The sequence below is a fragment of the Coturnix japonica genome, chromosome 7, assembly GCF_001577835.2.
Source record: "Coturnix japonica isolate 7356 chromosome 7, Coturnix japonica 2.1, whole genome shotgun sequence".
Classification (NCBI taxonomy): Eukaryota; Metazoa; Chordata; class Aves; order Galliformes; family Phasianidae; genus Coturnix; species Coturnix japonica.
This window is the reverse complement of record NC_029522.1, coordinates 20,695,881-20,716,292: the sequence shown is the minus strand read 5'-3', so window position 1 is coordinate 20,716,292 and position 20,412 is coordinate 20,695,881. Positions and strand designations below refer to the sequence as shown.

The window sequence follows — 20,412 nt, the reverse complement described above, 5'->3', positions numbered from 1 at the left end:
CTGACCTGCCCAGGCAGGACCTGTGGCCAGGGCGTAACGTTTTGTGCCAGTCTATTGTTGCTTAAGGTATCAGGGCTGCACTGTTCTCCCAGTTCCATTAGCACCACCTCTGAGTGCTGCTCAGGAGACACAGGCACATCGTTCACTCCAATGCTGCTCACATCAGTGAAATATCTATTCCAGAAAACCCAAACCTTTCTTTGAAAAAATACCCACCTAAAGCCATTGAAACATAATTATTAAAACCTTTTATGTTTCTCTACTGGACAACGTCAATTGTTCCTTTCAGTTAAATTCTGAAATACATTAGATTACATCATTTAAATAATCGCATTTTAAGTTCACTATTCGTGGTAGCAGAGCCATATTTACATACAGGTCTGAAATATTTTAGATGCGCTGTGATGATTCAGTCTCTTAAGTCCATGAAATGCAGACTTCCAATGGGGGGATACTGCTCTTCCAAGGGCCTTTACATGTATTTGGGTTGCACACGTGAGAGAGCAAGAACCCCTTTCATCGTCTGACCTTTTTAATGTGCTGTGAGCATGCAGATGGATCTGAGAAAATGGACTCCTACTTGATTTGGATTAAATATGAAAGACCTTTAAAACAAGTATTTTGACTGAGGGTGCAATTGAAAAATGAAATACAGTCCTTGGGAGTAATGATGGAAAATATTTTCTCCAACTTTCCTCCTCTTCTGCATAATCCTGCACCTAACTTTGACCCTGACTTTACCTACTGCTGATGAAATATAGTCAATGGTGGAAACCTCTCTCACGTAACCAAGACCGGCTTTCAACAGAATTCATGCAAACGCAGGCATCATACGTCATTCTCCCACAGTGCAATATCAACACATTGAACTCATTTTCCTCCAGAGGTCTGCTCCTCAGCAGGACCCTCTGTGTATGTACATCAGCCACGAGCAGGCTCTGAGTCCTGAGGCTGGAGACCAGGATAAGGCAGTAACACTTGGTTCCAGTGCTGCTCAGTAGTTCATGTGTCGGACTCCTTTCCATGTTCTCCATGAAGCAAATTCAAGCCGCCGAGGCTCTCCGCGGTCCTCCCACGTGGCTCTGGCCAAGCCCAGTGTCACAGCGTGCTGCTCAGGCGGCACTCAGGGCCTGGTATGAGGTGTGCTGATCATGATGTTGGGCAGCGCGTTCCGACGCTTCTTCCAGGAGCCCAACTCCCGCGAGTACCGCCTGATCTGCCGGAACCAGTGGTGAGTCCGTGCCCGGTCGCTGTCCCGGAACACAAACGCCTCCCTCCTGATTTCAATGAGTTCAAAAGTGTCATCACAGTCAGGATCAGTGGAGACAATGCAATTACTCAGCCTCAAGGGCTCCCTGAGCAAATGGAACTTGCCATTATTTTTGTCCCTGATGAGTACTAGCACAGCATCCTTCACAGGCCCAGGCTCAGCTGACTCCAGGCTGGACTCAGACACACGTTTCATATTCACCAGGAGCAGGACCTGCATGTTCTGGAACTTCAGGGTCTTGCTGCCTTTCTTTACCCACTGGCCGTCAGGGGGCTGGGCCAGCTGCAGAGACCCCTCCATCACAAATCGTGTTTCTTCCCGCAGCCATCCCACAGTTTTCAGGGCGGTTTCCCTCATTTCAATGTTAATGACTTCCCTCTTTTTCTTGCTGTCTTGGCGAAAGGAGCGGAGGGTCCACGTGTTCCCTTCCTGCTTGGTTTTCATGTTGATGTGCTCCAGGTGGGACTCGATGCGGCTCTTGGCCTCCCGCAGGCTGCCGTGATCTGGGTGGTACTCGGTGGTGGCCTTGATGATTCTGCTGAGCAGCAGCGGGTACTTTGTGACCCTTTGCAAAGGGGCCATCAGAAAGGACCTCAAGTTCATCCGTCGCAGTGCCGTGTTGTCATTCTGGGACACATTGAGGAATATTCTGCAGGGATTTAAGAAGAAGGAATGAAATGGTGGCTGTTTTGTCAGCAGATGCTGCAATCCTAAATGCAAAGGAGCAGTGAGGTGCTGACAGCTGCTGAGTGCTGCCTTGTGAATTTTGTCTTCTCAAGAATTAAAAACGTCTGCAGCCATGCTCAGCTGCAGAGCAGTGACAAGGGGCCTGGTATGCTAGACTGTAATATCCTAGCAGTCATCTGTTAATCACTGTAAAACAGTGAGGATGTGATCTTTCCCTGGTACACACTGACATAGGCCCGAGGCAAATGCATCAGTTTATATCAGATTACATAAATTTGTAGCTTCTTTTATCATTTGATCGCAAAGCTCTCTAAACAAGCATTTGGCACTGTCATCATTTTATAGCTGTTGCAATGGAAACAGAGAAATGACTCGCCCAGCAGACTGGGGTGAGGAATGGGGAACATTCAAGTCATGCACACTTCACCCAGTGGTTTTTCCCAGTGGAAATCCAAACCGTGCTCTGGTGCTCAGACTGAGAATGTTCTTAGCTGGGTGTTCTTTAGTGAAAGCTAAGCTCTGTGGTCAGTGGGCAAACACTGGTAGCACAAAATACCGTATATAGATGGATGCCAGCAGGCTGCCTCGCTGAGCATACTGAGGGCTGAACATATTCTGAAGGATAAAGCTCCTCACCCCAAGATATCACAGCTCATCCCTAACCAACATTAGCATCAAGACTTTGATCCAGCTGAGCTTTGCCCTCAGCCTGGTGCCCTCTCTCCTCACCTGAGCAACTCTTTCTCCTTCTCCAGAGCATTGAGCATGTTGACAGAGGAGGACTGCTGCAGACAGTAGGTCTGAAAGGCCGGCAACATGTTGACGAACTCTAGAAATATCTCGCCGATGCACACAGTCATCAGGTCATCATCCCCCTGCAAACACGCAATACAGCCCCTGCTGGGTTAGCTCAGGAGAAGCGTAAGCACAGGGCCTGCATTCAGTGCTATTGGTACAAACTTGCTGTAGGACCTGTGGTCACACTCTTGAAAGTGTCCAAGCTACGTGACTTAAAGCTAACTTTGGTAATAGGACAATTAGGTCCTGTTAATGGGATAAATGGCTGATGACCTGCTAAAGGCAGTGGCATTACCATTGCAGAGTGAGGCCAGCAGATGTTACCTGGCACTGATCTACTGAAAACACTGGTTTACAATAATTGAGTGAGCAAGGGACTGGGGAGATGACCAGAACCCACGATCCTACCTCCCAATCCCCCGACTCCAGCTGTGCTGCCTCACTAACACAAAACCTATTCCTACCTGCCCAGATCAGCATGCAGACACCATACCTGATCAAAGGCCTGATCGATTTCTTCCTGAAGTATCTCCAAGAAGCTTTCATTGAGGTCAATGAGCTCCTGGATATTGCTGAAGATGCCAAGGAGCTGCTCCTGAGTCAGCAGCCCAGCTGACTGCATGGGGAGGTAGAACTCCTCTTTGATGATGCGCAGGTCCTCTCCATAGCTGGCCTCCGTGTTGACAAACTCCAGCACAGACTCCTTGCGCTCCGTCCTACGCTTGCGGCACTTCTCACAGAGGTCAGCCCGCCTCTGATTACAGTTCTGCATGTCTGTCTCTACTGGGAGGTCCCTTTCTCCACAGTCGGTACAGGGCCGGTGGGCTTCCCAGGCCTGCAGGGAGCTCAGTGTTTCAGATGCCCTGTTCCTCCACTTCCTGGCTGACATCTGGCTAATGCCACTGTCTGCCCTCTCCACCTCTGCAGACTTGGTCCGGGCGGCCTCACTGGGATCCAGGTCATCACGGACATCGTTCACACCCACAATCCCGCTGTCTGTGCTCAGGCTGCTGACGTTGCTCCAGTGACGTCTGGAACGGAGGGAGCCACGCGGGGCACGGCGAGTCTCATCAAAGCTGCTGCCATGGCCGAGGTTGGCTTTTGCTACCACTGGACCTGAGAACAGACACAAATCATTACAGGCACTGCCAGCCAAACAGAGATCACCTGGGGAACTCAAACTGGCAAAGCCGCCAGCAGCAGGAGCCCTGGTGGGGAGATCTGATGAAAGCAGGGCTGTTGGCTGTTGGCTGTCTCCCCCTGTTTTGCTGCTGGGAAGTTAGGGAGTGGGGATCAGAAGTAATTGATGGGCGAAGCTTGTCTTCCCTGCACTGCCGCTATCTGTGATCTTGTTTGGGCTCCCTCTCCCACTGCCATCTTCCAGACAGGGACAGAGACACAGCAGGATAGATCCTGATTTCTTGTACATCAAGGTTAACTCTGGAGTGCTTCCCTTCCCCAGGTCAGTAGAGTTACAATATATTTACACTAGAATAGCAGGTTAAGCATCCGGCCCACCACAGAGTGCAGGAGGTGCGTACCATAATCTCGCTCCTGCCGGCGTTTCTGTGCATGCTGCCGTGCTGCTGCTGCAATCTTCAGCTCCAGCTGCTTCCTCTTCACTGAGTCTGTTGGCATGGGGTCACTGAAGTGCGGCCGCAGCCGGCACTCCCTCTGGGCCTTGGCACCATCCGTGCTCTCATGGACGATGTCAGAGCTGGATCGGCGGCAGCTGGGACTGGAGGTCTGCAAGAAAGGCAAGTGGGGTTGGAGCAAGGCAGCGGTCAAAGCAATGTCTGCTTTGCAGCCACTGGATTTCAGTTGCCAAAGGAGGAAAAAGGCAAGTCATTAGCAGGGCAGTTTGAAATGCAGATCTTCTACATGGTCAGTTTGGGATGTTCTATGATTACATGATCACAAACCCCATGTCCCTCTGTCTTGCTTAGTTCCAACAGCAAGGACTCCTCTCCCCTGTGGCTCTGTAGCTGTCAGTACAGCAGTTCAGTGGTGGCTGGGCCACAACTGTTGAATAAGCATGGAGAAGTGAACAACACAGCCCTGGCTAAGGCTCTGAAGTCACAGTTGCGTCAGTCCTACAGGGATCTAACTTTGATTCTCTCTGATCTGTGAATATTTCAGAGCTGCTGGTCCAGGCCTTTAAGCCTTACCTACATTAGTGGATTGACTAAGTGTGGACAATAGAAGGAGCGGGCACTGTGGCAACAGAGGGCTGGTGGCACGGTGAAAGCCACGTGGGGCTTTTTGCTGAGCTCCCTGCAGTGGCAGACAGGCAGGGGCACACAACTGTTACACAACCGTTTCCTTAAGTGCAATGAAGTAGGCACTATAAATCCTTCTGATAAATTGATGGTGGGAGTTGATGTGATCTCAGATGCCAAGCTGCCCAGCTTCTACAACAAAGAGAACTTTCAGAGCTTCTGACAAGAAAAAGTCCTAAACACACAAAATGAGAGGTGAATTCCTCTCCCTTACATTCCCCGCAGGTTGAGCATCACTGGATTTCTCATTGCTTGTCTTATCCTCCCAGCTCTCTGTTGCCATGGACATTGCTGTGGCTTGCTGGCTGTCCTCTGGAGGTGGGCGATCGTCTTCCTTCAGCTCACACTGTCCCTCAGAGGGGGATTTGGCAGCAGTCTCAGCATTGCAGCTGCAAGGAAAGAAGCAAATTCTGATGAACATCACGTCTGCAGCTTACCTGCCATTCCTGACGCAGATGAGACCGAGCAGAAAGGCAGAGTCTGATCAGCCCAACCACAGCAGGTCAGGGAAAGTTCAGGCAGGAATCTAGTCTGGTTGGCATAGATCTCTGTGTCTGTGTTTCAGGGGCTCTAAATACAGCTCTGTTATAGCAGTGCAAATAAGTAATTGCACTCATACCAGAATCAGTCTGGGATATCAAGTCTCAGGTGTTCACAGGACTATTTTGTGTTCATAAAACGTGAGCTTCACCCACTGGGACCAGAAAAACCTCCTTCTAAGTAGGCTATATCCATTTTTCCTGCTATTTAAAGAGATGCTGTCAACACAGAAGCCATACTGCTCATGTGTAAGAAAATCACCTGCAAGAAACCACAAAACTTTGAAGAGATTGGAGGATTAAAGGAGCTCTCCCTCTGTTCTTCATCTCATATGATCCCAAAATCACAGAAACCACTGGGAAGATTCCCTCTCCTTCCAGGGAGCTCGTGATCAGGATCTTGGTGCACTGAAGAGCCCTGAAATAAATGGCAGCCTGCGAGTCTCACTGGGCAATTCTGGGATGCTCTTAGTCACAGCTGTCTGCCAGTAACAAGGGGCTGGCCTGGCTGATACAGGAAGCCTGTTCCAACCCAACACTCCTCTCCCTGTAGATAACACCCCTCCAGACAGACACAGCGTGGTACAAAACCACTGACTTGACACAGTGGTGGCCAGGCTGCAGTTTGTGGCACAACCTGTAAATGGACAGAACACGGATGTTTGTGCATAGTGGAAGCTGGTGTCTAGAAATATTTAAGGTTATGAATGTACCTTGTGCTTAACAAACATCTCCTGTGATAAAATCTGCTTCTTTTTAAAGGCTCCTCTTGTGAACTGATGCTGGTAGGTCATACTGCTAATGCACAATTCCAACACTGTCAGCTACAAGCAAACACATGAGACAGATGGGCATTTTCTTTATGATGAATGACAGTTGGCTCTGACAACAAACCATCAGCCAATACTGAGATCACTGAAGAGGGAACAAATCTCCCAGAACACAGACTGGCTCTTGTCAGGCCAAAAAAGTTGGTCTGAAACTTTGCAGCTTCATCTTCCTCCATCAGTGCTTCCAGGTCCCAGCTGACACCACCAGATTTACCAACTGAAGAGTTGAGCTGTGGGCGTGCAGCATTGGCACAGTGTAACAGGAGACTCCTGGCTTTTGCTTTTGCTGTGCTAATGCCCTGCTCTGTGGATTTAGAAATGACATTTTGGCCCCCCTGGCCTGTAGGAAGGAGAGGCCAAAACCCACGCTGCTCTGGAGCAGTCTGTATTACCGTCTGTGTTAGAACACTGCAGGTGCATGGTAGGGCTGTGGTCAGATGGTACTGGCCTGGTCCTGTCTCTTTCCTCCCTCCAGTCCCCAGCCACGTGGTGGTACCACTCCTTCAGCACTCTATGTGGCCGTAATCTGGATTCTAGAATAAATCTTTGAAACCATCTGTGTTTGAAACATATCCTCCCTCACATATTCCCATCCAGATCATCTCAACAATATTGCACTGATTTGGGTAAAATGCAAAGAGCTGAGCAGGGCACACCTGAAGGAGGGAAGTCAGAGGTTGGGGCAGTAAGAAACTCTTAATGAGGATCTGCCACAGCCAAAAAACAACGTTTCCAAAACTTGCTCCTGCTCAGAATAGCTTCTGACTGAAATATACAGAAGGAAAGGAGCACGCTGAGGCACACAGAGCCAACAGGGTGTATCTGAGCATGTTTCCTTTCTGCACATCCTTATTCCAAGGTTCAGAAAGCGGACGATCTATAGAAATGCCTACAGAATTTCTGCCTAGATCACAACAACTCCTCCCATCCAGGACTACAACCCGAGTTAAATGTATCCAATGACCCAGGAGGGGATGAAAGCTGCTACGATTCCTAAGCCGAAAATAAAATACTCTCTGGTAAAACATTAAGCCAATTCAATGAGTCTTAAATAAATATGTATAAGTGAATAGGAAGGCAATTAACTTACCAGACAAAGCTGATCTGTAAAATTGTAGCACTTACACAAAACCACAAGAAAGACGATTTCAGCTGTCTTATTCTGTGACATTCCATCACAACATCTCTATCAAAGACTTGCTGAGTTCTACATCTGAAAATAGGCCCAAATTCCCAGCTTTCAGCTGCTTTCATGTAAGACTTAGGAAAAAGCATAGCCCAGTCAACACAGTATAGGACCCAAACGACAAGAAGACTCCTACCTCTGCAGTGAGAATCAGCTTAGGTTACAAATAAATAATCAGCTCTTAAAGTCTCAGGTGAAAATGATGGAAAATAGAGACTTTTCCAGCCAAAGGAAACTAGTGTTTCCTACTAAGCTCTACCTTGGCAATGCCAACAGATGAGTTCCCTCCTGCTATCCTGAACAAATTACGGCCTTTACCACTAACTGTTGTTAGTATCTGAAATAAACAGGTCAGGGTTGTTCACTGACATGAAACAATCTTTCTAATACTGCAATTCACATTTTTAGATGAATTCCCATTCTGTTGATTACAAAACTGTATGTATTTTAACAAACCCAACTAGGGAGACAATACCTTCACAGATACAAAGGCAACTAGGATATTAAAAGCACAGAAACTGCGCTGAAATCATAAAAGCCCTGAGCAGAAAGTATTTGGAAGCAGAGAGGGTAGTAGGAAGAAACACCACATGCACTATGCAGTTCCTGTATACCTTGCTATGCACGTACCTCAGGCTCTGGATACTTAGTCAAACCTTTGATCTACTCAGCCAGCTGTTCTTGTACTCTTACTCATAGCTTGTGCCATTCTGTGCATTTCATTTCACTTCACACTGGAGATAAAAATAACCTACTCAGTGAAAATGATTGCACGCCACAGCTTTTTTTGGTCTATTTCCTCATCAGGCTTTCACACTCTAGCACAAAGGCTGAGCTGGACAGCTGAAGGAAGCCTTGGATTATGGAGCTGCCCAAGTATCTCTGCTCGTCACTCTGGTTCTGTTTAGATGGGCAGCTACAGCTCCATAGGGGCTGTTTCAGATGACTCTCATTCCTGTGCAGAAGTCGCCATCATCTCTAGTACTGAAGAGCTCTAGAGTTCAAGCCAGTGCTCAAGGCCAATGCCCTGGCATTTCAGCACTGCATGTGTGGATGCTGGAAGCATCCAGGAAGCCAGTCAGATGTAATTCTTGGCAAAGCCAGTCCAGAAAGCCAGACTTATGAAACAAGCCACTCCACCAGCACTCCTCCTCTTCCCATCAGCCTGTGCTCACCATGACACCGCCCGGTGTTCCTAACTTACAGAACTTTGCTGATCCCTGTTGTGCCACTTGCCTGCATGGGAAAGCTTCCATTTCTTTGGAAGGAAGGAAGGAAGGCAGCAGGACAGCAGTGTCCAAAACTAGGACAGAGAAAGCAGTCCTTGTGAGCATCTTACCCAGAGAGAGGAATAAAGCATCTGGAGAAGGAGGAGGAAGGCTTCAGGCAATTATTTTGCTCACACTGCTGGTGCTGGCAGAGGGACAGTAGGTACTTTCACTTGCTGGCTCTGCTGATACTCTGGAGGGCAGTAAAAGGCTCACACAAGTCATCCTACTCTCAGTTGTTTGCCAGTTCACTACACAAAGACAGTAAGTGAAAGCCCTTTTTGCTGCACGTCGCACTACCTGCATTAATGTTCTGCAATGACATGACAGACTTTACATCTTTTTTTTTCCAAAGGGATTGTGTGAATGTTTTTTTTATCTCTCTGTTGTTTTATACTTACAACAAATTTACTACAAAAATAAAATGAGTGGGAAACTGAGCACCAGGGCTGCTATTAACTGCTGTCTGGACAGGATTAAGGGACTAAGGTGCACAAAATGGTGGGGGTTTTTAAGCTTAATCACAAACAAAGATGGATTTTAAGCTCAGTGGCTTAAAGACGTGTCAACACGCTGCAGAGACCTCAAGACAAAAGGCTCTGTCAGCAGCACATTTATGCTACAGGAGTTAAACGTGCATATCAGGAGAGAGACCAGATAGCTAACAAAGGAACTACTTCCAGGCGACACCACAGAGCATGTTACCTTTTCTTAATAAGTTCCAGGGCTGAACCTATGAATTCATCCTTCATTTTTTGAAGCTTAGCTCCATAGCTTGACAAGTCTGCGCCTTCTAACAGCAGCGATGAACAGCAAGAGGACTGGGCTTCAGAAGCCAGTGGCTGCCCTGCAAGGTGGAGGACATCATTTAATTGTCTTGTCTCTCCTTTCTGCTGCTCACCACTGAAGATCTCCTGCCCAGCTTTGCGTATTGCTCCTGCCTGCAAAGATGATCGTGGAATAGGGCTAGAGCAAATGGGGACCGGGGATATATCCGGGCTGGAGATCTGGACAGTTCTGTCCTTAACTTCAGGGCTGCTTATCCTGAAACCATCCCATGTGACTGGATATTGTGAAAACCCAGCAGAGGTGTGGTTTTCTTGGAACACATCATCATCCTCTGCTGCGATGGCAGCTTCATTCACAGCTTTGGTTCCCAAATCTTCTGGACAGATGTTCCTACTGCTCTCCTCACCCAGGGGCTGGTTTCCAAGCAGACCCTTACTCAAGCACTTTGTTGTCTCTCTGCTGCCAGCAGAAGGATTTGCCTCCTTACTTCTCATTTGCTTGAATTCCTCAAAGGTGGGTATGTACAGCCTCCCTTTACAGCGGCTTTTCCTGCTCTGCCCCAGTCTTTCTCTGACATCTATTTCCCCACTGAGTCGTTCCAGCGATTCTGCTGTTCTGGATTTCTCCATCTCATAGCTTTCCTCAGCATGCTGGAAGGGCAAGCTAGGGGAGCTATTCTGCCTGTGGAGTCGAAGCCTCCGCTGAGCCTCCTGCTTGATGTCTTCTGGACTGATGATCCTGTGTGCGACACAGAGTCTCTGCCTCCCGGTGAGGCTGTGTCTCAGAGCAGTGTGTTCCACCAACACTGTGCAGCAGCTGACAGCACAACCATTCTTGTACTGCTGGCACACCTGGCATTCAGAATACTCCTGTGCTGCCAGGTCAGTCAGGGCTGCCTGTGGACGCACTGGCTTGTTGGGCTCTGCCACCTTACTGCTGTGCAGCCTCAGCTTCTCCTTCAGCTCTTTTTTGGCATCCTCGCGCAGTGCTTTGTCCTCTGCAGAAGGGAAGAGCCACTGAGGCACTTTGACATAAGGAGGGAGGAGCACATTCTGTGCTGACTGTGATGTCTGTTTATGACGGAGAGAAAGATTTCTCAAAGACTCCAATGTGCTCCTTCTGGGGGCCACATCCACGCAGCTTTCTGACCACTGACGGGTGCCTCTATAGCGAAAGATGATCTCGTTATCCAGGCTCCGGCAGTGAGAATACAGCCCAGAGTCAGCTACTGTTGCCCAGTGAAGGTTCTCCACGCTCCGATACATCCGTTTTTCCACAGGACTGGCCAAAAGCGCCTTGCCTGTGTGGCAGGAGTGTAGAGTGGGGAAGTCCCCAGAAAAAATATGAGTGTCTAAGTTCTTTAGTGGATGCATGCTGCTAACTGAAAACTCCTTTAAGCCATGTTGTGCATAGAGCTGATTATTTTGGCAGCTCAAGATCACCCGGCAGTGTTCCTGTCTCTCATCAACATTGATGTATGTCATAGCAAATGCACATGGAGGCTCTAAGACAGTGGCTTCTAGGGGGAGAGGAGGGAGCTGGGTTGTCTCTTAGATGGCAGTCAATGTCCACAGACAGCAAAGTGTGCTGCTGGGTACTCACATAAGTGGACTCTCACATGGGTTGAGTTGCCATGCGCAGAAGACCTGTGAATGGAAGGAAAGATGAGTTACTGAAGCAGCCTGGTGATGGCTTGCAGGATGCAATAGCAGACCTGCTTCTAAGGAATGCAGAAGCTGACCACCAACAGCTTGGGTAGAAACAGAGCACTAGGGGGTGAACCACAGGGCTTGGGGCGGGGAATCTTTCTCACCTCTAGCCAAGCCAGCAGAGGCCTTGCACTACCGGTTTTAATTTTGGAGAAGCTGATACTATGCTCAGCAGCTCCCTCACAAAAACACTGCTCAACTCTAGTGAGAAATACTTAGAAGTGCTTGTTGCAGGCCTAGCTTACTCACACAGAAGTATTAAGGAGGTGGAAGATTTAGAAGAGAGCATGAGTTCTTTTTCTCAAATGGGTTGCAGACAAAAATGTGGGAGCTGAGCAAGAGGGAGGGGTGGGAATGATGGTGTGGTTTGCAGGACAGCTCAGGAAGCAAGGTGAAAGAAGAAGGCTTGGTGGTGGTGACTTGATTTACCCTTCACAGGTTAATGACTGTCAAGCAAGTCTTTCCAAAGCCTTTCTAGTGCAGAGATTGAGGTGCCTCACAAATGTACCCTCTGAAACACTGAGCAGCAGGTCTGAATGATCATCCCAAATTACAGCTCAGAAAGAGAAATTGTGGTTGTCAAGGTTGTTCCCATGGCCTGTGTTCAGCATTGTATGCTTGGGGAACCTAACTGACTAAATCACGTGTTCAGAGCAATACAAAAATACAAAAACATTTCAGTTAAAGCCAGTAGGATGTAGCCTAAATCATCCTTGGAAATGAAAGGAGTAATCTAAATCAGTCAGGCTTCCTTACACCAAATGGAAAACATCTAATTTCTCTTATGGATTTGGGCTTCATGGACTTGACTGCAGTCAACATAAGACATCAGCGTCTGCTTGAGACCCATCCATTTCCTCCACTGGCAATCAAAGGCAGAGGGAATGAGAGAGTAAGGGCCATATGTAGAGGAAAATAAGATTAGGCAGGGGATATGACCTTAGCCTGAGATTCATAAGGGCAACATGGAGCTGGGATGGCGGGCAATAGTCTCTTGTAACAAGCTGAGCAAGAAGCAATCAGCTAGAACACCCAGAAAGAGATCCTTTGCTAAAGCAAGACAGGATCATATAAGCTGTAGCCCAGACTGCTTGCCTGTCACGAGGCTGAATTCTCTGCACACTGCCAGCTACTGGAGCAGCACAGACACCTTGACCAGGAAGGAAATGAACAGACTCATTACTCCCTGAAGACTGTGGATTGCTTGGAAGCCAATCTTAGTAACCCTAGCAGCTTAATTCATGCCTTGATTAAGAGTGGTTTGAACTGACATACTTTCCCCTTGTTAATGAAACTATCTCTAACATCGTCCCAGAGAAAGAAGACAAAGTTGCTCCTGCGAATCACTGTGAAATGAAGAATATTATTACAGTCCTTCATAACTACTTAAAATTAAAATTAAAACTAGCTCTTAAGGTGTGGCTGTTCCCGAAGATGTCAAAGGCACTTCTCACCCAGTCTTCTCATGGTGGGGCTGGAGTTCCCCTTTCTTCACGGCTCTGGAGGAGCCCACAGGTGACAGCAGAGAAACGTGAGGATCAGGACTTTCTGTGATCATAGGTTATAACATGATCTGTTAAGAAAGAGAGAATGAGATGACATGAGAGCCAGTCGTTGTGTAAGGGCTCCTGTGAGATGGTGTCGATGAGTGCTTTCTGCACTCTGCTTTCAGATTGAGTTGAAAGAGAAAACAATCTTTGCTGTAGTGAGAGCTGAAAATAAAGCAGTCTTTGCCCATGGCAGTGAGCTCCATACAGTTAAGGCTGCTCACACCCTGTGCGAAGTGAGTCAGTGAAGAAAAAAAGAGCGCAGACAGGAGGAGAAGCAGTCAGGAGAAGAGTGAAGAAGCAAGGCTGGCAGCTGTGGGACACCTGCTCAGGTGGTGGCACAGACCATGCAGGGGTGCCTGTGTCCTGTGAGCTGGCCTCTGTGTGACTGAGTGGTGACAGGAGAGGGCACCCCTTCGCCTCGAAGGACAGCAGAGCCCAGTTTCATCAGGGTGCCTGCTGCTGCTTCATAAGGGCCGGATTTTCCAGATGGAGATGTGTGTGAGGTGGCAAAAGTTGCTTCTGGGGGAGGAACAGCCAGGAGAAGCTGGTGCTGGCAGAGGGGTAAGCAGGGTGGTGACAGAGGCAGAGCAGAGAGGAGGGCCAGAGATAGAGACAGAGCTGTACTGGAGGCAGCAGGAGATAGAGACTGCTCAGAGGAGGCTGTGCGGAGGTTGCTGACATGTAGGTAGGTACCAAAAATAACAGGATTTAGTGGAGAAAGAGGGATATTTTGTTGCTAAACTGTAAGCAAAAATCTCTGTAAAACACCAAGAGCAACTGGGACTACTGCTGACTGGGGCAGCAACCACAAAACACTGAGCCCTTCTCTCTCCTTCCCCTATTCTATGTGCTCCCTGCCTCGTGGCACAGAGCATTACAGTTTCAGCTCAAATACCAGAGTGTGTCAGGTCAGCGCCACTGCTATAACATAAACCACACATCCATGCAGTCAGCTCTAAAATAACATTACCACAAGCACACCACAGGCTCTCTGCTGTAGGATAGATGGAGACGAAGACAGAATAAACCATCTGAGTTCATCTGCTTATTCCTGATAAGCCCAAGGTGACCTTTCAACACATTCTTGCAGGCTCACTGTACATATAGAACATTCAGGTGCAGTCCGACGTTGAAGAAACATTGGAAACCAGCGCAAAATGAAGGAATTTGTCCCCTGACCCATTCAGAGCTATAGATATGCTCTGTAGGTGATCCTAGGTGTAGAAACCAGTGAGTGTCACAAAGTGTGAGGCGAAGAGGGATGTAAATGCTGATCTCTCACACAGTGCTCCAGCTCTGGGTCCTAACTCATCCTATCCTAAAGGTACACAGCAGTTCCAAAGCACCCTGTTTTCTTCTAGTCAAACCAAGCAGCAACCTGGCAGCTCTGTGTTGCATCCCGGCACACCTGAGCACTGGGGGTTGATGCTGTGCTCTCCTACCCCAAAGCCTTTCAAGTCAAGCAATCCTGGAGCCCAGCACAAAAAGCCAAATAGCAAAAGGGGGCTTAGTGTTGACTCTCAGCAGGAATGGCACCATCGCTGCTCTTTGATCACATTGCCCGTTCCCTGGCCCAGGGACCAAAAAGCTTCTGGCTGTTTCAAGCCTCATGCCTTAAGTAATCGTAAGACTAAAGGCATCGCGTGCTCAGCTTATTTTCTACCATGTGATTGTGTTTAATTTCTCCCCCACTACTCTGATAAATGCCTGCTTGGAGACTTGCCACTCACCTTCATTTTCTTGCAAAATCCTCACAGAGAACTTATTTCTCGAGGATTAGAGCTTGAAGGATAAATCATTCCTTTCCATAACACACAAGAGCTGTTCTGCTTGGCTGACCTTCCCAGCAAAGAACCAGGAAAATGTCAGGAGGATGAAGCAGGCAGGGATGAGGATAAGCTGTTCAGTGCTGGTGAAAAGCACTGCGGGGAGGACCATTCACATCCAAGGTCTCCAGGGACAGCAGCACAGGGGAGCACAGAGCCTATAGTGCCTCAGGAAAGGAGGACACAGAGTCCAGCAGGGCTGAACAGGTTTACAGTGCTGCCTTGCAGGGTTTGCTGCACTGAGACATGCCTGACAGACTTGTCAAACTGGGCAGCTTGTCCCACACAATGAAGGAGAGTTGCTTGTTATTGCCAGGTGTCTCCTGCCTTCATCAGAAATATTCAGCAAGTCTGGTATATTTTCCACTCTCCACACGTGTAACGCTTTAGTCCCAAACAGATTAATTTATGAGTCATGCCCATCACACCAAAATCCTGTTTCCACAGGAGGGGAGTAACTGAAGCCATCTCATTGAAGCTTGAAATAAGTGATTAAATGAGCCTTCAGGTCTTATCCTAATTTCTCTGACATAGGTTTTGCAAATTGCACCACCAAGGCACAGTCTCCCTTTTGTTTCAGAGATCCACCCAGCTAGAGGGAAGCAAAAGGCACATTTCAAAGAGCTGTACACAGGGTTTTAGCAAGGTACAATGCTGCTGTGAGTTCTGTGCTCTAATACAGCAAACCCCATGGACACAGCACAATCTCTGCTGCCCTGACAGGCACATTGCTCCACTTTGGCTGCTTCTGCTTCGCAGAACACCAGCAGTCTCAAGGGAAAGAATGCCAGAAGCATCTACTTTTCCAAGCTAAAGGTCAACAAGAAAAAGGAAGGTTCTGTGACTGCCTTTGCTTTCTTAGCTGTTCAGTTAACCAGGGCTGTGCTGCAGGAACTAGTTGACACAGTAGAGCAACCAGCAACCAGTCTTACAGTGTGTCTGTTAATTGTAGCAGCAAAGGTACAACCACAGCAGTTATCTAAATGGGTTTCGTTTCCTGGGTTTCTTTCCTTTCATAGGGTAAGCAACTGAGTGCAAAATTCCCCGAGTTTACAGCTTCATCACTGCTTTCATTGTTCGCTCCATGGCACAAATGAGGATCGCTAACAAGAGGAAAAATCTGCTATCTGGTTTCAAAACTAGAGAGAACACAGAGAAAACCGTAACCTCTTCCCCACCCCACTGCATTCAACACAAGTTTATGCAGCCCATTGGTGGTCACTGCTTAACTCAGGTCACTTTCAAAGCATCTCCACCACTGCCATTGTTACCAGAGAAAGAACCAGTGTTGGCCAAGGTCATGACTGGCTGATGAGAGCAGCCAAAGGCATATAGTTAGCATCAGGTGTTCCAGAGCAAAAGAATTCCTCTATAGAATCTGCTGTACAACGTAGGAACATCCTGCCATAGCACATACACTTCCACCATGGAGAATGCAGGAATTACTATAACTTCATGTGAACTCCTATTTTGGTCAGATTAGCTCCTAAACATTGTCAAGGTAGTGGAAAAAGCAATCACAAAACGTTAAGGAATCTCTTGAAGATCTTAAGCATTCTTGGCTTCCTTTCTGTGGAATTTTTTAAGCTGTTTGGGAAATTTGCTTGACTGAATGAAAGGTTTCACCTGAGGGGCCCTACTGTTCCTCACATCTGTGCACTTGGCAGCAGTGCCCCTGATGAATTTTTCTGGCTGCTCTTTAAGACTGAGCAGCTCCTTCTGATGACACAGTGCAGTTTTCTCCTTGTGTTCCTCTTTCAGGAAGGCTGTGATGACAGGATGCTTCCAGAATGCCTCTAAGGAAAGGCCAGCTCACTGATCTCAGTAGTGTCATTTCAAGGTGACCCGAGCTCCTGGTTGTTTCCGTTACTTTGGGAAGAGGTACCTTGTTTTGTTTCACTGATACACGATATCGCTCCAGTTGTCCTCCTAACAATGTAGCAGAAGGATTGCACACATTAGCATTCACTTTGTGGCAAAAGAAAGCTGAGTACCTCAGTTTATGTAGCAAAGGCTCGTGGAGACGCAATTGTGACATCTGGAGTCCCAGCTGGAGTAATGTGGCAGCATGTGCTCTGAGGTGCCCTAAGAGACAGCATCACACAGAACCTGCTGAGCTGTCAGTGGGTCAGCACCCTGAACTCCACTGGATGACTCCTGACATCCTATTGGCAATGAAACCCATTCCTGGGATGGATCACCCACAGCACCTGTTGCCTTGCGGAGTGCATATGAACAACAGATCCTGCACCTCATGGAACACCAATAGCAACTCCACTCCCTCCGCTCCTCAGCTGGAGGAAGAGCACATGGGGTTTATGAGCAGGAAGAGCCAATACTTAGCTTGACTCAGCTGACATCTGGGACCTACATCAACTCCCTAGTCCTGCTTACACACCAAGAACCAAGCAGTCCCATACCTTTGGGTCACACAGAGAAGATCTTGTCCACCATCCATCCTGGTGCTGGAATAGCACACAGCAAGCACCATTAGCCCAAACTAATTGCAACCTCCAAATCTTCTCCCTGTTTGGCTCCAAGATCCCCACATCGGTTGCATGTGCTTCTTGAAGGCAAACCTGAACCAGGAACACCCATCCAGCCCCCATCAGTTCTGGGAAGCACAAAGCTACACAGGAGCCTGCTGTACAGACTGGCACCAACCAGTTCCCACTCAGACACAGCAGCAAATAGTTTTAGGCAGGAACAGATGAATTTTGTCTGCAGCAAGAAAGAGGTAAAAAAAATCAAGCCATACTAAATGGAAAATAAAATCAGGTGCTTTTTTAACAGTGTAATTCAACCCATTATTTAATCTCATAATGTGTAGGACCTGAGTCCTGACACTGGACATTTTTCAAGGTGGAAATGCTCTGAGTCGGAATAGAAAGACACAGTCGAGAAGGAAGGGGGTATTAACACAGAACCAGACCTATACAGTTGGATCCATCAGGGTTGCTGAAAGGATTCATAATTCCTTGTTCTAACGTTGCACCAAGAGTCCCAGCATGAGCTTTAAAATGCATATGGCAAAGGAAGGCAATCACACATTAATTCTGCTAGTTAGTATGTCATCAGCTTCTGCTCCCTAAACCTTAAATTTTGATTGAATTAGTGGCTTACTGCATCGGAATTTCCAAAAAGGCAACATGAAGCCTAACAGAAAAATATCTCTCAAAGTAAATCTATTGATTTTAATTCATTAACTGCACTGGGACCTGGTCCAGCACCTCCTGAAGCTGATGGAAGGGGGATGAGCCGAGTCTTTTCAAGCCAACAGCGCACACCCCACTGGCAAGCTCAGAATTATGTCCAAGGGAAGAGGGAGATGCTCTGGTGGGTCATGGAGATGATCTCATCCTACAACTTATTTGGTCACTTCTCAAGGCTGCCAAGCACAGGGGTACTGCCTGCAGAGGCAGGTTTGGCATGGGGAAACCTGGGCTGCAGCATTGCCAACAGCCCTACTTAGTGAGGGTGTCCGCAGGCAGTCATGCTGCCCACTCTGCTGAGCGTGGATGTCCAAAGCAATGGTTCTGAAGAAAACCTGGGAAGGCTGTTCCAGTCAACTGTGTCAGCCCAGGAATTAGTCGTAAGAAGGTCCAAAGCTGCACGATGCTCATTTCACCAGGCAGTGAGAGCCCTGACAGAAAGCTGGTGTAGCCGGCCCGGTTCTGCCTCTGGGTCAGAACATCACAAGCCTTTTCTCTTCCTACCTACTGGAAAGAAGAAAGTCTCTTTCTATTTTTTCTTGTTTGCACATTTTCAGCTCCTCAGTACCCAAGTCTCCCCTGTGGGCCTCTATAAACAACCCCCTCCCTTTCAGATGCTGATGCTTTTCATCTAATTAGACACTGGGCCAGACCAGAGTTGGGTGTAAATCAGTAGAGCTTGTCAATGCTAATTTAAATCTGCTGAGAATTCCCCTTCCTTCACCATTTAGCAGAGTTATATGACATGTCTTTTATCTAACCTCACAGTTTAACTTGCCATTCCCCTTTCCTGGCCCCCGAGCCTCCTGCTTTGCTTGGAACTCCCCGTAGGCTTGCTGGATAAGTCGCTTATTTGCAATGTAAAGCATCTCTCAGTGCCACAGTACCGTGCAAACAAACCCAAGAGAGGCATATTGAACAATACTTCTGCAGCAAACCCAGCCGCAGCTTTTTCTGACAGTGGTTCCCTGCAGCACACACTGCTCACGACTTGCTAAAGAGATATGTCCCTTACCATCACCATGCAATGCAGAACCCCTCTCAGGGAAGGTAGTGGAAGAAGATAAGAGGTTTGACTCCACAGTGGCCCTAAACTCTCTTCTTTCTCCCTGGAGCTGGTGGTGACAGCCCATCACCCAGCTCAGCACTGCATACACCCTGACTGTCAATAGGCAGGACACCATGAATGACTTCTTGTTGCTATGGTGATATTGATGGATAGTCCCTAGGGCTGGTGAGAATTCAGGGAAAGATAAGAAAAAAAAAAGTGGGTCAAAAAAATTCAGCATGGAAGTGTGAGTTTGCCTATAAATGAACAGTTAAATGACAACCAGAATGGATTCAACAGCACTCTGCACTTCCTGAATCCTCCTTCTCTTTACGGGAACAAAGCAGTGCAGAGCCAGCACCATCACTCCTGCCAGCAGCAGGACTCTGCTGCTTCAGTACTATGAGGATATCTGCAGGCCTTTCATTACCAGGCACTATTTCTGCCGCTTCACCCTGGTAATTTACTTCACATACAGAGTTGAAAACTTGGCTCCAGTGAAATCACTTGGAGCCCTGCCAGCGGGCAAAGAGCCAAGAGTTTGCCTAGATCTCAAAAGGCCTTATCACAAGTGACAATTTCATTCAGCTGCCACAATAGCCACCAGCAACCTCCTGCCTTTCCAGAGCTGTTTCAAGTGCAAAAAAGTCACTGTAACGCTGCTTTCTTTGCTCTGCTTTCCAGACGCTCAGCACAGTGCAAACCTCACAGCTTTCTCTGCAGTACATGATGCAGTGTGATCTCTTACCCTTCATCCAAGCTGAGTAATGAAGCAGTGACCGCTGGCAAGGACAGGCTGTGCTCCGCTTGCAGTTGGGCACTGTCACCTTGCACAAAGTGCTCCAGGGATGTGGGGTTTAAGAACTGGCTTTCTAAAACGCCACTTCTCTCTTTGGCCTTGCATTCTCCAAGAATAACTTTATTTCTAATCCAGGCTACTGACATCATAGTAAAGGAACAACAAAATCTCAATGGACTTATTCCTCTGCACATAGCATTTATCTGAGCCTTTGAGGGGTGTACAGACTGCAAGGTGCTTGTTTCATGACCCAGATTATAATATAAATAGTATATTTTAAAGCATGCCTATTATCCTAGCAAAGGTTCTATGCTTTCTGCCGTGCTTTGTCTAGAAGTTGCCCTAAAGAAGTACAAACCTCACTAAAGAACTTCTTACTCCCAACAGTGGTACCACTCCAGGTAAGTAATCAGCTGGTGGGATTTTACTTCCAGAAAGCTGTTATTGTTTTGGATCTGTCATTATGAATAAATATCATTACACTCCCGGTCTTGCCAGTAATTGCCCTTTTGTAGATCAGATCCAAGTGATGCATCAGCTTTTCCACCACTCACACATTCAGATCTTTCACTCTCATGTGATTCAGGACCAGGAGACAAAATCACCCTGTAACTCTCTTCTG

General features: G+C 47.6%; 1 protein-coding gene across 4 annotated transcripts in view; it reads right to left on the bottom strand.

Annotated features, from left to right (window-relative positions):
* Positions 1-221: 221 nt before the first annotated feature.
* Positions 222-20,412, bottom strand: part of LOC107316822 (kalirin-like) — a 34,337-nt gene continuing 14,146 nt past the window's right edge. For 2 of the 4 annotated variants that reach the window (XM_015868771.2, XM_032445794.1), the window contains exons 2-7: positions 12,810-12,928; positions 5,249-5,423; positions 4,297-4,501; positions 3,249-3,871; positions 2,687-2,832; positions 222-1,919 (exon numbers count right to left, since the gene is read on the bottom strand). In XM_015868771.2, the coding sequence (XP_015724257.1) occupies positions 1,124-1,919; positions 2,687-2,832; positions 3,249-3,871; positions 4,297-4,501; positions 5,249-5,423; positions 12,810-12,913 (2,049 nt within the window). In that variant the 5' untranslated portion in view covers positions 12,914-12,928 and the 3' untranslated portion in view covers positions 222-1,123. Of the gene's footprint in view, positions 1,920-2,686; positions 2,833-3,248; positions 3,872-4,296; positions 4,502-5,248; positions 5,424-9,562; positions 11,293-12,809; positions 12,929-20,412 lie in introns of those variants that run through there. The other 2 variants (XM_015868769.2, XM_015868770.2) reach the window with 2 other exon arrangements.